Below are 19,752 nucleotides of genomic sequence, written 5' to 3' on the forward strand. Positions count from 1 at the left end.
CTCACTTGCAGATTTTTCTCTAAGACTTTCTCCCACAGAGAGAAATGACTCCATAGGAGATAGAGAACTATTTGCCATCAAGCTTGCCCTGGAAAAAGGTATCTACCTAGAACCTGAAATCTATTTGGGAACAGACCCATCAGTCTCTTCTCTGGGCCACTGCTCGCACTAAGACCCAGGCTGATAAGAAGCGTAAGACTCCTCCTGTCTTCTCTCCGGGTGACAAGGTGTGGTTATCTTCCAGATACGTCCGGCTGAAGATACCTAGCTACAAGCTTGGTCCCCGTTTTATCTGACCTTTTGAGGTGATCAAGCGTATAAACTCCGCCTTCCTCCTACAATGCCCATCCCAAACTCCTTCCATGTCTCCCTCCTGAAACCTGTCATCTTGAACTGCTTCTCACAGCAATCTCCTCCTCCTGCTCCAGAGGCTGACTCCACGGACATCTACGAAGTTAAGGAGGTACTGGACATGAAGACCGTGAGGGGTAAGCGGTTTTTCCTTGTTGACTGGAAGGGGTTCGGGCCTGAGAAGAGATCCTGCAATATTCTGGACCGTGGCCTCCTACAAAAAATTCTCCAGACCAAGAAGAGGGGGAGGCCGAAGGAGGGGAACTGTCACAGGTGTCCCTGCGATCCACGTATCGGATCGCAGACACACAATCCGTGGCGGCGCCCAGTCCCTGGCTCATTCATGTTTCCCTCTTCCTGCACCCATCCCAGCTGGCCAGCGCGTGTGTTCCTACTCCCTAGGGCGTATGCGCCGGCACTCGCAAATTTGAAGGGCCAGAGCGCCGCTGTTTGACGCTAGCTACTCCTGGGATTCTTGAAAAGCCGGCTTCTCCCAGGAACCCACCGGGGGATCTTTGAACTATATGCCATTGAGAAAGCTTCAGCTGCGTATTCCTCGTATCCTGACCTTCTGTTGTGACTTTGGACTTGACCCTGACCTTGCTCCTTCGCTGCCAGCCTTGACCTCCTGCTACGTTCCCGATTCTGCACCATTGCCACCTGTCCTGATTATCTGCCTGTCCTCGCCCATGAGATTGCCTAGCGTTCCTGTAGCTGGACCTTGGCTGCCACCGGGGACAAGTTGCACCTGTGGAACAACCTGGTGGCACCATGCCACAGCAAGACCATCCTGCTTTGCGGCGGGCTCTGGTGAAGACCAGGTGCCACTTAGATTCCAGTCCCAGGTGTCGGCTTGTTTCATTGTCTCCGGTGGTCCAGGGCGTTCACTAACCCCGAGCCCTGACAGGGCCTAACTTTAGTTCGTGGGAAAACCCCTTTAATTGGCAAAGTCCCTGTAGGGAGAACTCTTACTTCCCGATGTTACCAGTGGACACATGGACAGACAATCGTCCTCTGTTACCCTTCTTCCTTCAGGATTGCGGACTGTTCTCTGGTAGACACCAGCTCGTGGGAAAATCTTCTGTAGCCATTCTCTGGAGCGTTGAAAGTTGTAGGTCTCAAGGCATGGTTCACCACGAAATCCGGGGCGTCATGCCTAGAAAAAGGGTTTCATACATACAAATTATGGGGGTCTACATCAGGGCCTCCGCACCACGAAAGTTTATTGCTAGCTTTTACGATTATTTTTCCCTTTCCGCCAACTGGTGGATGTGGAGGTGGCATGAAGAGGGGGCACAGCCGGCAGGTGGGTGGGATGCTAGCGGGGAGTGGGTGGGAAGCTTCTTGATGTATCCGGCTGCGCTGGATCAGCGACGGGGCTGTCATACGCCAGAGGGTGGGCAAGGCTAGCGGGGAGTGGGACGGAGTTTCTGGATGTATCTGGCTGTGCCAGAGCAGCAGCTGTGTGGTCATATGCCAGAGGGTGGGCACGGCTAGTGGGGAGTGGACCGGAGCAGCGACGGGGCTGTCATATGCTAGAGGGGGGCACGGTGGGGGTATCATACGCCGGAGGGTGGGCACGGCTAGCAGGGAGTGGGCCGGAGCAGCGACAGGGCTGTCATATGCTGGAGGGGGGCACGGTGGGGGTATCATACACCGGAGGGTGGGCACGTCTAGCGGGGAGTGGGCCGGAGCAGCGACGGGGCTGTCATATGCTAGAGGGGGGCACGGTGGGGGTATCATACGCCGGAGGGTGGGCACGGCTAGCAGGGAGTGGGCCGGAGCAGCGACGGGGCTGTCATATGCTGGAGGGGGGCACGGTGGGGGTATCATACGCCGGAGGGTGGGCACGGCTAGCGGGGAGTGGGCCGGAGCAGCGACGGGGCTGTCATATGCTGGAGGGGGGCACGGTGGGGGTATCATACGCCGGAGGGTGGGCACGGCTAGCAGGGAGTGGGCCGGAGCAGCGACGGGGCTGTCATATGCTGGAGGGGGGCACGGTGGGGGTATCATACGCCGGAGGGTGGGCACGGCTAGCAGGGAGTGGGCCGGAGCAGCGACGGGGCTGTCATATGCTGGAGGGGGGCACGGTGGGGGTATCATACGCCAGAGGGTGGGCACGGCTAGCAGGGAGTCGGGCGGAGCGGCGGTGGTGCTATTATAGGCTGATGCATGAGCGGCTGTGATGAACCCCCACAACTGTATATTGGAATGGTGGGAGGAAGGTCTTATAATGTATAAAATCACACTAATGGCGGAATAGTCAGTGACCTGGTGTTGTGGGTCCTTGTCTCTGGAACTTTCTGAATTAACTTTTACTAATTAGAAACTGCTCCCAATGAAGCGATTTGTTGGTCCACAAATCCAGATTCAGGGCTTAATAAATGAACCACTGGGCTCCAAATCCCCGGTGTTACAGAAAGTGTGTATAGGTGTGTAATGTGTACAGAGCTGCCATGTGTGTATATGTGTGTAATGTGTACAGAGCTGTCATGTGTGTATATGTGTGTAATGTGTACAGAGCTGCCATGTGTGTAATGTGTACAGAGCTGCCATGTGTGTAATGTGTACAGACCTCCCATGTGTGTATATGTGCGTAATGTGTACAGAGCTGCCATGTGTGTATATGTGTGTAATGTGTACAGAGCTGTCATGTGTGTATATGTGTGTAATGTGTACAGAGCTGCCATGTGTGTAATGTGTACAGACCTCCCATGTGTGTATATGTGTGTAATGTGTACAGAGCTGCCATGTGTGTAATGTGTACAGACCTCCCATGTGTGTATATGTGTGTAATGTGTACAGACCTCCCATGTGTGTATATGTGTGTAATGTGTACAGACCTCCCATGTGTGTATATGTGTGTAATGTGTACAGAGCTGCCATGTGTGTAATGTGTACAGACCTCCCATGTGTGTAATGTGTACAGAGCTGCCATGTGTGTATATGTGTACAGAGCTGCCATGTGTGTATATGTGTGTAATGTGTACAGACCTCCCATGTGTGTAATGTGTACAGAGCTGCCATGTGTGTATATGTGTGTAATGTGTACAGAGCTGCCATGTGTGTAATGTGTACAGAGCTGCCATGTGTGTAATGTGTACAGACCTCCCATGTGTGTATATGTGTGTAATGTGTACAGACCTCCCATGTGTGTATATGTGTGTAATGTGTACAGAGCTGCCATGTGTGTATATGTGCGTAATGTGTACAGAGCTGCCATGTGTGTAATGTGTACAGACCTCCCATGTGTGTATATGTGTGTAATGTGTACAGAGCTGTCATGTGTGTATATGTGTGTAATGTGTACAGAGCTGCCATGTGTGTATATGTGTGTATTGTGTATCCCCATACTACAGCTCTATTTGTAGACGTGTTGGTGAAGCTCCAGGATACAGTAGGATCAATGTAAGTCTTTCCTCCCTGGACTCAGCGTATACAGAGATTTAAGATAAACCTCTTCCCTGGATAAGACAACTTCTGTGAGGGGTTATCGCTGAGCTCAGCAACACTCACACCTGTGTCACCCCTTTACCTGTCCTTGGCTACGATAGGCCCCGGGGAGGCACGTGACAAGTTATGGCTGTAAAATCCTATTGAGAATTAGAGCAGATGAGATTTGGAAGGAGGGCAGGGGGACAGGAGTCATTGCTCCGGCAGTCCTGGTGGTGGTCACATATCCCCCTGTAAGGAGGACGCCCGAGGCACCAGCCTTCTCCACTGCCGACTCTTCCACCTTGGGAAACATAAAACATGGGAGCCGGAGCCAGCGCCGAGGAGAAGCATTCCCGGGAACTGGAGAAGAAGCTGAAGGAAGATGCGGAGAAGGACGCCAGGACGGTCAAGCTTCTCCTACTGGGTGAGTGCGATAATCGGATCCAGCGATACCGGCGCCGCAGGTGCACGTGTATGTATGAAGCGTTTGGGTCAGTTTTGTGTCATGGGAGGTTGTGGTGATGATTCGCACCGGTGGCCACATTCATGGCAGAAGCCCGGACATAATCACTTGCCCACGCTCCGGTGTTCAATAATCTGCCGCACTCTGCACGTAGAGCCTCAATACTGATACATCCAACACAATGGGGCTCATTTACTAAGGGCTCCGCAGCCGCACTTTCGTCAGGTTTCCCGATCAAATTCAAATCGGTGCTGGCTTGCACACAACAGAAATGGGAGGGGGCATGGCCGTCAGACAACCCGACAGATTCGGACAAACCGTGGAATTTAAAAAAGGATTTGTGTCGCAAGATCAAGCACTCACATGCACCGGGACGAAGAAGGGGAACTCCGGCGGACCCCGGGGCAGAAACGACGGATGCAGGAACTCGGGCGCACAATGTCAGTGAATTGCACCGAACCTGAATCCTTGTCGTATAACGCACCGCAGGATCGCAACTGGACCAGGTAAGTAAATCTGCCCCAATGTATCAACTTGTGGCCAAATCTATTTGTATTTCCCGATATCTTGTCTATCCTTGTTATGTCGGGTGTTCACTCATCTCATATCAGGTCATCCATCTATCATCTATCGCTCTCATATAACTTACACTTTTGTATCAGTCTCATAGGTAACCAATATTCATGTCAAATATATCCAAAATCTACCCCCCCCCACTCCATCTCCTTGTTATATCTCCCTCATATCCATCCAGCGTCTCCTGTTCATCTCTCATCTCATGGATGTTACACCTTTCTATCGAGCTTCTCCTATTTACCCAATATCTCGTCTCATATCTATCCGGTGTATCCCCCTCTTATCTATCCGATGTATCCCCCTCTTATCTATCCGATGTATCCCCCTCTTATCCATCCGATGTATCCCCCTCTTATCTATCCGGTGTATCCCCCTCTTATCTATCCGGTGTATCCCCCTCTTATCCATCCGATGTATCCCCCTCTTATCCATCCGGTGTATCCCCCGCTTATCCATCCGGTGTATCCCCCTCTTATCTATCCGATGTATCCCCCTCTTATCTATCCGGTGTATCCCCCTCTTATCTATCCGGTGTATCCCCCTCTTATCCATCCGGTGTATCCCCCTCTTATCCATCCGATGTATCCCCCTCTTATCTATCCGATGTATCCCCCTCTTATCTATCCGATGTATCCCCCTCTTATCCATCCGGTGTATCCCCCTCTTATCCATCCGGTGTATCCCCCTCTTATCCATCCGGTGTATCCCCCTCTTATCCATCCGGTGTATCCCCCTCTTATCCATCCGATGTATCCCCCTCTTATCTATCCGGTGTATCCCCCTCTTATCCATCCGATGTATCCCCCTCTTATCCATCCGATGTATCCCCCTCTTATATATCTGATGTATCCCCCTCTTATCTATCAGATATATATTTTGTATCCCCCTCTTATCTATCCGATGTATCCCCCTCTTATCTATCCGATGTATCCCCCTCTTATCCATCCGATGTATCCCCCTCTTATCCATCCGATGTATCCCCCTCTTATCCATCCGATGTATCCCCCTCTTATCCATCCGGTGTATCCCCCTCTTATCCATCCGATGTATCCCCCTCTTATCTATCCGATGTATCCCCCTCTTATCCATCCGATGTATCCCCCTCTTATCCATCCGGTGTATCCCCCTCTTATCTATCCGGTGTATCCCCCTCTTATCCATCCGGTGTATCCCCCTCTTATCCATCCGATGTATCCCCCTCTTATCCATCCGGTGTATCCCCCTCTTATCCATCCGGTGTATCCCCCTCTTATCCATCCGATGTATCCCCCTCTTATATATCTGATGTGTCCCCCTCTTATCTATCCGGTGTATCCCCCTCTTATCCATCCGGTGTATCCCCCTCTTATCCATCCGGTGTATCCCCCTCTTATCCATCCGGTGTATCCCCCTCTTATCCATCCGGTGTATCCCCCTCTTATCCATCCGATGTATCCCCCTCTTATCTATCCGATGTCTCCCCCTCTTATCCATCCGATGTATCCCCCTCTTATCTATCCGATGTGTCCCCCTCTTATCTATCCGGTGTATCCCCCTCTTATCCATCCGGTGTATCCCCCTCTTATCCATCCGGTGTATCCCCCTCTTATCTATCCGGTGTATCCCCCTCTTATCCATCCGGTGTATCCCCCTCTTATCTATCAGATATATATTTTGTATCCCCCTCTTATCTATCCGATGTCTCCCCCTCTCATCCATCCGATGTATCCCCCTCTCATCCATCCGATGTATCCCCCTCTTATCCATCCGATGTATCCCCCTCTTATCCATCCGATGTATCCCCCTCTTATCCATCCGATGTATCCCCCTCTTATCTATCCGGTGTATCCCCCTCTTATCTATCCGATGTATCCCCCTCTTATATATCTGATGTCTCCCCCTCTTATCTATCCGATGTCTCCCCCTCTTATCCATCCGGTGTATCCCCCTCTTATCTATCCGGTGTATCCCCCTCTTATCTATCCGATGTATCCCCCTCTTATATATCTGATGTATCCCCCTCTTATCTATCCGGTGTATCCCCCTCTTATCCATCCGATGTCTCCCCCTCTTATCTATCCGGTGTCTCCCCCTCTTATCTATCCGGTGTCTCCCCCTCTTATCTATCCGGTGTCTCCCCCTCTTATCTATCTGATGTCTCCCCCTCTTATCTATCCGATGTCTCCCCCTCTTATCCATCCGGTGTATCCCCCTCTTATCTATCCGATGTGTCCCCCTCTTATCTATCCGATGTATCCCCCTCTTATCTATCAAATATATATTTTGTATCCCCCTCTTATCCATCCGGTGTATCCCCCTCTTATCTATCCGATGTCTCCCCCTCTTATCCATCCGATGTATCCCCCTCTTATCCATCCGATGTATCCCCCTCTTATCCATCCGATGTATCCCCCTCTTATCCATCCGATGTATCCCCCTCTTATCTATCGGATGTCTCCCCCTCTTATCCATCCGATGTATCCCCCTCTTATCTATCCGGTGTATCCCCCTCTTATCTATCCGGTGTATCCCCCTCTTATCCATCCGATGTATCCCCCTCTTATCCATCCGATGTATCCCCCTCTTATCTATCCGATGTCTCCCCCTCTTATCCATCCGGTGTATCCCCCTCTTATCTATCCGGTGTATCCCCCTCTTATCTATCCGGTGTATCCCCATCTTATCCATCCGGTGTATCCCCCTCTTATATATCTGATGTATCCCCCTCTTATCTATCCGGTGTATCCCCCTCTTATCTATCCGGTGTATCCCCCTCTTATCTATCCGGTGTATCCCCCTCTTATCTATCCGGTGTATCCCCCTCTTATCTATCCGGTGTATCCCCCTCTTATCCATCCGGTGTATCCCCCTCTTATATATCTGATGTATCCCCCTCTTATCTGTCGGATATATATTTTGTATCCCCCTCTTATCTATCCGATGTATCCCCCTCTTATCTATCCGGTGTGTCCCCCTCTTATCCATCCGATGTATCCCCCTCTTATCCATCCGATGTATCCCCCTCTTATCCATCCGATGTATCCCCCTCTTATCTATCTGATGTCTCCCCCTCTTATCTATCTGATGTCTCCCCCTCTTATCTATCCGGTGTATCCCCCTCTTATCCATCCGGTGTATCCCCCTCTTATCCATCCGATGTATCCCCCTCTTATCTATCCGATGTATCCCCCTCTTATCCATCCGATGTATCCCCCTCTTATCCATCCGATGTATCCCCCTCTTATCCATCCGATGTATCCCCCTCTTATCTATCGGATGTATATTTTGTATCCCCCTCTTATCTATCCGGTGTATCCCCCTCTTATCTATCAGATATATATTTTGTATCCCCCTCTTATCTATCCGATGTCTCCCCCTCTCATCCATCCGATGTATCCCCCTCTCATCCATCCGATGTATCCCCCTCTTATCCATCCGATGTATCCCCCTCTTATCCATCCGATGTATCCCCCTCTTATCCATCCGATGTATCCCCCTCTTATCCATCCGGTGTATCCCCCTCTTATCTATCCGATGTATCCCCCTCTTATATATCTGATGTCTCCCCCTCTTATCTATCCGATGTCTCCCCCTCTTATCCATCCGGTGTATCCCCCTCTTATCTATCCGGTGTATCCCCCTCTTATCTATCCGATGTATCCCCCTCTTATATATCTGATGTATCCCCCTCTTATCTATCCGGTGTATCCCCCTCTTATCTATCCGATGTCTCCCCCTCTTATCTATCCGGTGTCTCCCCCTCTTATCTATCCGGTGTCTCCCCCTCTTATCTATCCGGTGTCTCCCCCTCTTATCTATCTGATGTCTCCCCCTCTTATCTATCCGATGTCTCCCCCTCTTATCCATCCGATGTATCCCCCTCTTATCTATCCGATGTGTCCCCCTCTTATCTATCCGATGTATCCCCCTCTTATCTATCAAATATATATTTTGTATCCCCCTCTTATCCATCCGGTGTATCCCCCTCTTATCTATCCGATGTCTCCCCCTCTTATCCATCCGATGTATCCCCCTCTTATCCATCCGATGTATCCCCCTCTTATCCATCCGATGTATCCCCCTCTTATCCATCCGATGTATCCCCCTCTTATCCATCCGATGTATCCCCCTCTTATCTATCGGATGTCTCCCCCTCTTATCCATCCGATGTATCCCCCTCTTATCCATCCGATGTATCCCCCTCTTATCTATCCGATGTCTCCCCCTCTTATCCATCCGGTGTATCCCCCTCTTATCTATCCGGTGTATCCCCCTCTTATCTATCCGGTGTATCCCCATCTTATCCATCCGGTGTATCCCCCTCTTATATATCTGATGTATCCCCCTCTTATCTATCCGGTGTATCCCCCTCTTATCTATCCGGTGTATCCCCCTCTTATCTATCCGGTGTATCCCCCTCTTATCTATCCGGTGTATCCCCCTCTTATCTATCCGGTGTATCCCCCTCTTATCCATCCGGTGTATCCCCCTCTTATATATCTGATGTATCCCCCTCTTATCTGTCGGATATATATTTTGTATCCCCCTCTTATCTATCCGATGTATCCCCCTCTTATCTATCCGGTGTGTCCCCCTCTTATCCATCCGATGTATCCCCCTCTTATCCATCCGATGTATCCCCCTCTTATCCATCCGATGTATCCCCCTCTTATCTATCTGATGTCTCCCCCTCTTATCTATCTGATGTCTCCCCCTCTTATCTATCCGGTGTATCCCCCTCTTATCCATCCGGTGTATCCCCCTCTTATCTATCCGGTGTATCCCCCTCTTATCCATCCGGTGTATCCCCCTCTTATCCATCCGATGTATCCCCCTCTTATCTATCCGATGTATCCCCCTCTTATCCATCCGATGTATCCCCCTCTTATCCATCCGATGTATCCCCCTCTTATCTATCGGATGTATATTTTGTATCCCCCTCTTATCTATCGGATATATATTTTGTATCCCCCTCTTATCTGTCGGATATATATTTTGTATCCCCCTCATGTCTATGGAGCTCCTCTTAATCTTTGTGTTATATGTAATGTCCTTTGTATCTTCCTTCCCCGTGCGGCTTCTGGTTGCGTTGTTCGGTATCTGCCCCCGTCCTATAGTTTGTGCCCCCCGGTGTTCATTCCTTAGTCTGGGAGATTTGGGTTAGGACTCTAATCCTCTGCTTAGCTCCTGGTTTACACACAGATTACAGGCCGAGCCGCCCCATGTTATGGAGGAGACACCTTGGGCCAGTAATCTCAGCTCATTATACCTTGTAGTGTCACCTATAGAATCTCCCCGTATACTACATAGAACCTTCTTGGGTTTCCTGTCTGGTTCTCTGTTACGTTACGTCGACCTCTTCATACAGACAGATGACAATGGTGTCACGCGGAGCCCGACGCGTCATGTGTGATACACGAGGAGAAGCCAATCCCAACAGAAACGCAAAGTGTAAGACATGTCCCAGATCCTCCAGAATGGGGCATGTGGTGCTTCAACATGTCTGATCCTTAACCCCACCAGAACGAAGCAGGACTGAAGTGTCTGAAGGCAGTCATTAGGCTTTGTCCACACCAGCGTCCTCCCTTCTGTGTATAATGGACCCCATGGCGATTGCTTGGATGGACGTCATGTGGCTCCAGGAATAGCTCTGCAGACTGGGATATTCCAGGAATCCCTCAGGTTACAAGGACTCCATCAAACTAGTGAAAGATGAGATTCTTATCGACACCGAGAGCAAGGATTAGGTACAACAGAACCGACCCGGGCAACACAGGACTCCTCAGCCCCTAGGACATCTCATCCCCATTTAACTATGATCCGAACAGACAATAGGGGAACCTTTCCATAACCATCCGGGGGTCTCGTTATGGAGCCACCGCTTCCTCCACGCTGGGGATTCTTGGTCAATCATCTCTGGTGGTGGAGCAGAGGATTCTGCAGTTAGTGGAGTATTTGGGAGTCTTCCCCCACCCTGTCTGCGTCCCTGGAGAGATCTCACCAGGATCCCGCTCCTAGGGGAAGCCATGAGGGTTGTAGACAGCTTTAAAGGAAATCTACCACCAGGATGAAGGATTGTAAACCAAGCGCTGACACTGACATACTGGTGAGCGCCCCCTCTGGCAGGATCCTGGTTTTTACAAGAAAAAGGGATTAAAAATTATGGAAATGAGCCTCAGGGGCTCCGGGCTCGATTACAAGCTGTGGATCCAAGAAGAAGAAGAGTCCGTGACCTCCTGCACTTCCAATATCATCTCCTTCATCCGATCTATAGGACGCTGGGCTGTAACGCTCACAATCCGATATATTGGACGCAGAGCTGATGCCGGCATCATAAAACACGGATCTTCAATCTTGGGTGTTTAACCTGTTAAATGCCGAGGTCAGCGCGACCACAGCATTTAACTTGGCCCCATTAACGGCCCCCCGTGCAGTTTCGGGAAGGTAAGACACAATTTGAATGTTAAACCGCGCTCGGTCCGAATCAGTCCTAATTTGTGTCGCATGGAAGCAGCGCATGCGCCACAACCTCAGCGCAGACACTTCTTATATCTGTGCAAGACGTGTAATCCCCAAAAAGGTCACAGTCCGACAAAAGTCCAGCGCGACTCTTAGTAAATGAGCCCCATTATGTTTTGTACATTAGGGCATAGCAACCCCAAAATGGTATCACTGGAAAATGCGTCTCATCCCGCAAAATAATTTCCCCCACAAGACCCCAATAACGGGAAAACTACGACTTTATATCCTACAAAAGGGCTCAATGTCTATAGAACTGCAGGGCGCTCCTTTCCCCCTGCGCAGCGCTGTGCCCCCCACTACAGGTAACAGCCACATCTCGGGGGGGCTCCGTACATAAATTACATAACACATTTTAAGATGGGTTTTCTCTTTTTATTTTTTGGAAATGTGTAAATTTTAGGGCTAAAAGAAAGTATAACCGACAAAATGAGACAATTCGGAATCTCACCTCCATTTTGTTTTAATTACTATGCAGCGTTCAAAGGGTTAAAAAATCTGCCTAAGGCGGCGTTCACACGACCGTATGGGGGACACATGTACAGCCGCAGGCTTCTGGCCGTACACACGTCCCCCATAGAAGGCAATGGGCGCAGAAATGATACAGAATTACAGAGGACACCCCCCTATAACCCCCCCTGTCACTATATAATGGAGGCGGAGTCTTCCTGGCGCTGATCCGGGATGCATTTCTTCTATCCCATTAAACCCGCTCCATCCTGAGAAGCCAAATCCTAAGATTAACCCAAACACAAGGGCGGCGCAGAGATCACAGCTTACACTCGGTAATAACTTCACTCCTTCTATTCTACTTTACATTTTGATTCATTTTAAGCCAAGTAGGACACACCCCTTCCCACAAAGCCACCCCCACTTGTCAAAAACAGCGCGGAGAGTGTCTAAAACATAACAAAGATGGTACCAGGCACAATGTACAATGTGGCCCAAATGGAGACTGAATTATCCCCCAGATGTATCTGACATTTTCCTATTCTCAATGTTCCAGGAGCCGGAGAATCGGGAAAAAGCACCATCGTAAAACAGATGAAGTGAGTACAACACACGCCTCATCCATCCATCTATCTATCTATCTATCCCTCCATCCATATATCCATCCATCTACCCATCCATCCATCCATACGTCTACCCATCCATCCATCTATGTATCCATCCATCTATGTATCTATCCATACGTCTACCCATCCATCCATCTATGTATCTATCCATCTGTCTATCTATCCATCCATACATCATCTTTCTATCTATCCATCCATCTATGTACCCATCCATCCACCTATCTGTCCATCCATCTACCTACCCATTCATCCATGTATCCATCCATTTATCTACTCATCCATCCATCTATCTACTCATCCACCCATCCATATGTCTACCCATCCATCCATCTATGTATCCATCCATCCATCTGTCTATCTTATCCATCTGTCTACCTATCCATCCATGCATCATCTTTCTATCTATCAATCCATCTATGTATCCATCCATCCATCCATCTATCTACCCATCCATCCATCTATGTATCCATCCATCCATCTATCCATCTTTCTACCCATCCATCTACCCATCTATTTATCTATGTATCCATCCATCCATCTACCTATCCATCCATCCATCCATGTATCCATCCATCTATCTACTGATCCACCTATGTATCCATCCATCTATCTATCTACCCATCCACCTATGTATCCATCCATCCATGTATTCATCCATCCATCTATGTATCCATCCATCCATGTACCTACCCATCCATCCATGTATTCATCCATCCATTTATCTACTCATCCATCCTGTATCATCTTTCTATCTATCCGTCCACCTATGTACCCATCCATCCATCTATGTATCCATCCATCCATCTATGTATCCATCCATCCATCTATGTATCCATCCATGTATCCATCCATCCATCTATGTATCCATCCATCTATGTATCCATCCATCCATCTATCTACATATCCATCCATCTACCCATCCATCCATCAATCAACCCATCCATGTATCCATCCATTTATCTACTCATCCATCCATCCATCTATCTACTTATCCATCCATCTATCTACTTATCCATCCATCTATCTACTTATCCATCCATCTATCTACTCATCCATCCATCCATACGTCTACCCATCCATCCATCGATGTATTCATCCATCCATCAATCTATCAACCCATCCATCCATGTATCCATCTATCTACCCATCTGACTATCTATCCATCTGTCTACCCATCCATCCTGTATCACCTTTCTATCTATCCATCCACCTATATACCCATCCATCCATCTACCTACCCATCCATCTATCTATGTATCCATCCATCTACCTACCCATCCATCCATCTATGTATCCATCCATCCATTTATCTATGTATCCATCCATCCATCTATCTATGTATCCATCCATCTACCTACCCATCCATCCATCTACCTACCCATCCATCCACCTATGTACCCATCCATCCATCTACCTACCCATCCATCTATCTATGTATCCATCCATCTACCTACCTACCCATCCATCCATCCATGTATCCATCTATCTACCCATCTGACTATCTATCCATCTGTCTACCCATCCATCCTGTATCACCTTTCTATCTATCCATCCACCTATGTACCCATCCATCCATCTACCTACCCATCCATCTATCTATGTATCCATCCATCTACCTACCCATCCATCCATCTATGTATCCATCCATCCATTTATCTATGTATCCATCCATCCATCTATCTATGTATCCATCCATCTACCTACCCATCCATCCATCTATGTATCCATCCATCTACCTACCCATCCATCCACCTATGTACCCATCCATCCATCTACCTACCCATCCATCTATCTATGTATCCATCCATCTACCTACCCATCCATCCATGTATCCATCCATCCATTTATCTATGTATCCATCCATCCATCTATCTATGTATCCATCCATCTACCTACCCATCCATCCATCTATGTATCCATCCATCTACCTACCCATCCATCCATCTACCTACCCATCCATCCATGTATCCATCCATCCATTTATCTATGTATCCATCCATCCATCTATCTATGTATCCATCCATCTACCTACCCATCCATCCATCTACCTACCCATCCATCCATGTATCCATCCATCCATTTATCTATGTATCCATCCATCCATCTATCTATGTATCCATCCATCTACCTACCCATCCATCCATCTATGTATCCATCCATCCATGTATCCATCCATCCATTTATCTATGTATCCATCCATCCATCTACCTACCCATCCATCCATCTATGTATCCATCCATCCATGTATCCATCCATCCATTTATCTATGTATCCATCCACTCATGTATCTATGTATCCATCCATCTACCTACCTACCCATCCATCCATCTATGTATCCATCCATCCATGTATCCATCCATCCATCTATCTATGTATCCATCCATCTACCTACCCATCCATCCATCTATGTATCCATCCATCCATGTATCCATCCATCCATTTATCTATGTATCCATCCATCTACCTACCCATCCATCCATCTATGTATCCATCCATCCATGTATCTATGTATCCATCCATCTACCTACCCATCCATCCATCTATGTATCCATCCATCTATGTATCTATCCATCCATTTATCTATGTATCCATCCATCCATCTATCTATGTATCCATCCATCTACCTACCTACCCATCCATCCATCTATGTATCCATCCATCCATGTATCTATGTATCCATCCATCTACCTACCTACCCATCCATCCATCTATGTATCCATCCATCCATGTATCCATCCATCCATCTATCTATGTATCCATCCATCTACCTACCCATCCATCCATCTATGTATCCATCCATCTATGTATCTATCCATCCATTTATCTATGTATCCATCCATCCATCTATCTATGTATCCATCCATCTACCTACCTACCCATCCATCCATCTATGTATCCATCCATCCATGTATCTATGTATCCATCCATCTACCTACCTACCCATCCATCCATCTATGTATCCATCCATCCATGTATCCATCCATCCATCTATCTATGTATCCATCCATCTACCTACCCATCCATCCATCTATGTATCCATCCATCTATGTATCTATCCATCTATGTATCTATCCATCCATTTATCTATGTATCCATCCATCCATCTATCTATGTATCCATCCATCTACCTACCCATCCATCCATCTATGTATCCATCAATCTATGTATCCATCCATCCATTTATCTACTCATCCATCCATTTATCTACTCATTCATCCATTTATCTACTCATCCATCCATTTATCTACTCATCCATCCATCTATCTACTCATCCATCCATCCATACGTCTACCCATCCATCCATCCATCTATGTATCCATCCATTTATGACTAGTTCTCTCCATCTCCTGTGTAATGACTCCATTCTCTGCAGAATTATCCATCAGGATGGTTACTCCCTTGAAGAATGCCTGGAGTTCATCGCCATCATCTATGGTAACACGCTTCAGTCCATGTTGGCCATTGTCAGAGCCATGAACACACTGAACATCCAGTACGGTGACCCTGCCCGACAGGTGAGAAGAACACCACTGACCCTGTAGGGGGTCCACTGCCGGCCAGTACAATGAGGGGTCACCACTGTCTCTCATCTTTAGGATGATGCACGAAAACTCATGCACCTGGCAGACACCATTGACGAGGGGACCATGCCCAAAGAGATGTCCGACATCATAGGACGGCTGTGGAAGGACACGGGGATCAAGGCTTGCTTCGATCGCGCATCCGAATATCAGCTGAACGATTCAGCAGGATAGTAAGTCATTACTGGGGGCCACACGCGGACCACCTGATCTGCCTGAAGGGTGGTCTCCTAATATATCTGCCTGATATGTCATGCAGTAAAATCACCTCTGACCCTACGGCGGCATTAACCCTGAAGAGCTGCCCCGAGCCACTAGACTATCAGCAGCAGATCCAGTACAACCTGTAACCTATGAGATGACCTTTCTAACATAACCAGAAGAGGTCAGGGGTCAGCATGGATACTCTATCCCCTCTGTGACTACACCCAGCGAGCTGCCATGTCCTGTGTGTCCTGACACCTTTCTATCATAGCCAGCAGTGGTCAGGGGTCAGCATGGGCGCTCTGACCCCTCTGTGACTACACCCCCATACACAGCGAGCTGCCATGTCCTGTGTCCTGACACCTTTCTATCATAGCCAGCAGTGGTCAGGGGTCAGCATGGGTGCTCTGACCCCTCTGTGACTACAACCCCCATACACAGCGAGCTGCCATGTCCTGTGTGTCCTGACACCTTTCTATCATAGCCAGCAGTGGTCAGGGGTCAGCATGGGCGCTCTGACCCCTCTGTGACTACACCCCCCATACACAGCGAGCTGCCATGTCCTGTGTGTCCTGACACCTTTCTATCATAGCCAGCAGTGGTCAGGGGTCAGCATGGGAGCTCTGACCCCTCTGTGACTACTCCCCCCATACACAGCGAGCTGCCATGTCCTGTGTGTCCTGACACCTTTCTATCATAGCCAGCAGTGGTCAGGGGTCAGCATGGGAGCTCTGACCCCTCTGTGACTACTCCCCCCATACACAGCGAGCTGCCATGTCCTGTGTGTCCTGACACCTTTCTATCATAGCCAGCAGTGGTCAGGGGTCAGCATGGGCGCTCTGACCCCTCTGTGACTACACCCCCATACACAGCGAGCTGCCATGTCCTGTGTCCTGACACCTTTCTATCATAGCCAGCAGTGGTCAGGGGTCAGCATGGGTGCTCTGACCCCTCTGTGACTACACCCCCATACACAGCGAGCTGCCATGTCCTGTGTGTCCTGACACCTTTCTATCATAGCCAGCAGTGGTCAGGGGTCAGCATGGGCGCTCTGACCCCTCTGTGACTACACCCCCATACACAGCGAGCTGCCATGTCCTGTGTCCTGACACCTTTCTATCATAGCCAGCAGTGGTCAGGGGTCAGCATGGGTGCTCTGACCCCTCTGTGACTACACCCCCATACACAGCGAGCTGCCATGTCCTGTGTGTCCTGACACCTTTCTATCATAGCCAGCAGTGGTCAGGGGTCAGCATGGGCGCTCTGATCCCTCTGTGACTAAACCCCCCATACACAGCGAGCTGCCATGTCCTGTGTGTCCTGACACCTTTCTATCATAGCCAGCAGTGGTCAGGGGTCAGCATGGGCGCTCTGACCTCTCTGTGACTACACCCCCCATACACAGCGATCTGCCATGTCCTGTGTGTCCTGACACCTTTCTATCATAGCCAGCAGTGGTCAGGGGTCAGCATGGGCGCTCTGACCCCTCTGTGACTACTCCCCCCATACACAGCGAGCTGCCATGTCCTGTGTGTCCTGACACCTTTCTATCATACCCAGCAGTGGTCAGGGGTCAGCATGGGTGCTCTGACCCCTCTGTGACTACACCCCCATACACAGCGATCTGCCATGTCCTGTGTGTCCTGACACCTTTCTATCATAGCCAGCAGTGGTCAGGGGTCAGCATGGGTGCTCTGACCTCTCTGTGACTACACCCCCCATACACAGCGAGCTGCCATGTCCTGTGTGTCCTGACACCTTTCTATCATAGCCAGCAGTGGTCAGGAGTCAGCATGGGCGCTCTGACCCCTCTGTGACTACACCCCCCATACACAGCGAGCTGCCATGTCCTGTGTGTCCTGACACCTTTCTATCATAGCCAGCAGTGGTCAGGGGTCAGCATGGGTGCTCTGACCCCTCTGTAAATACACCCCCATACACAGCGAGCTGCCATGTCCTGTGTCCTGACACCTTTCTATCATAGCCAGCAGTGGTCAGGGGTCAGCATGGGTGCTCTGATCCCTCTGTGACTACACCCCCCATACACAGCGAGCTGCCATGTCCTGTGTGTCCTGACACCTTTCTATCATAGCCAGCAGTGGTCAGGGGTCAGCATGGGCGCTCTGACTCCTCTGTGACTACACCCCCCATACACAGAGAGCTGCCATGTCCTGTGTGTCCTGACACCTTTCTATCATAGCCAGCAGTGGTCAGGGGTCAGCATGGGCGCTCTGACTCCTCTGTGACCACACCCCCCATACACAGCGAGCTGCCATGTCCTGTGTGTCCTGACACCTCTCTATCATAGCCAGCAGTGGTCAAGGGTCAGCATGGGCGCTCTGACCCCTCTGTGACTACACCCCCATACACAGCGAGCTGCCATGTCCTGTGTGTCCTGACACCTTTCTATCATAGCCAGCAGTGGTCAGGGGTCAGCATGGGCGCTCTGACCTCTCTGTGACTACACCCCCCATACACAGCGATCTGCCATGTCCTGTGTGTCCTGACACCTTTCTATCATAGCCAGCAGTGGTCAGGGGTCAGCATGGGTGCTCTGACCCCTCTGTGACTACACCCCCCATACACAGCGAGCTGCCATGTCCTGTGTACTGACACCTTTCTATCATAGCCAGCAGTGGTCAGCATGGGCGCTCTGACCTCTCTGTGACTACACCCCCCATACACAGCGATCTGCCATGTCCTGTGTGTCCTGACACCTTTCTATCATAGCCAGCAGCGTTCAGGGGTCAGCATGGGCGCTCTGACCCCTCTGTTACTACACCCCCCATACACAGCGAGCTGCCATGTCCTGTGTGTCCTGACACCTTTCTATCATAGCCAGCAGTGGTCAGGGGTCAGCATGGGCGCTCTGACCCCTCTGTGACTACACCCCCCATACACAGCGAGCTGCCATGTCCTGTGTGTCCTGACACCTTTCTATCATAGCCAGCAGTGGTCAGCATGGGCGCTCTGACCTCTCTGTGACTACATCCCCCCATACACAGCGAGCTGCCATGTCCTGTGTCCTGACACCTTTCTATCATAGCCAGCAGTGGTCAGGGGTCAGCATGGGGGCTCTGACCCCTCTGTGACTACACCCCCCATACACAGCGAGCTGCCATGTCCTGTGTGTCCTGACACCTTTCTATCATAGCCAGCAGTGGTCAAGGGTCAGCATGGGCGCTCTGACCCCTCTGTGACTACACCCCCCATACACAGCGAGCTGCCATGTCCTGTGTGTCCTGACACCTTTCTATCATAGCCAGCAGTGGTCAAGGGTCAGCATGGGCGCTCTGACCCCTCTGTGACTACACCCCCATACACAGCGAGCTGCCATGTCCTGCGTGTCCTGACACCTTTCTATCATAGCCAGCAGTGGTCAGGGGTCAGCATGGGTGCTCTGACCTCTCTGTGACTACACCCCCCATACACAGCAATCTGCCATGTCCTGTGTGTCCTGACACCTTTCTATCATAGCCAGCAGTGGTCAGGGGTCAGCATGGGTGCTCTGACCCCTCTGTGACTACACCCCCCATACACAGCGAGCTGCCATGTCCTGTGTCCTGAC

The 19,752-nt window shown here is 49.8% G+C and overlaps 1 protein-coding gene across 1 annotated transcript in view; it reads left to right on the forward strand.

The window, feature by feature from the left end:
• Positions 1-3,958: 3,958 nt before the first annotated feature.
• Positions 3,959-19,752, forward strand: part of LOC140103534 (guanine nucleotide-binding protein G(t) subunit alpha) — a 33,783-nt gene continuing 17,989 nt past the window's right edge. The window contains exons 1-4 of the mRNA XM_072126629.1: positions 3,959-4,210; positions 12,330-12,372; positions 15,773-15,914; positions 15,996-16,153. Of these exons, the coding sequence (XP_071982730.1) occupies positions 4,105-4,210; positions 12,330-12,372; positions 15,773-15,914; positions 15,996-16,153 (449 nt within the window). The 5' untranslated portion in view covers positions 3,959-4,104. The remainder of the gene's footprint in view (positions 4,211-12,329; positions 12,373-15,772; positions 15,915-15,995; positions 16,154-19,752) is intronic.

This window comes from Engystomops pustulosus, chromosome 10, assembly GCF_040894005.1.
Source record: "Engystomops pustulosus chromosome 10, aEngPut4.maternal, whole genome shotgun sequence".
In the NCBI taxonomy this organism is placed as follows: Eukaryota; Metazoa; Chordata; class Amphibia; order Anura; family Leptodactylidae; genus Engystomops; species Engystomops pustulosus.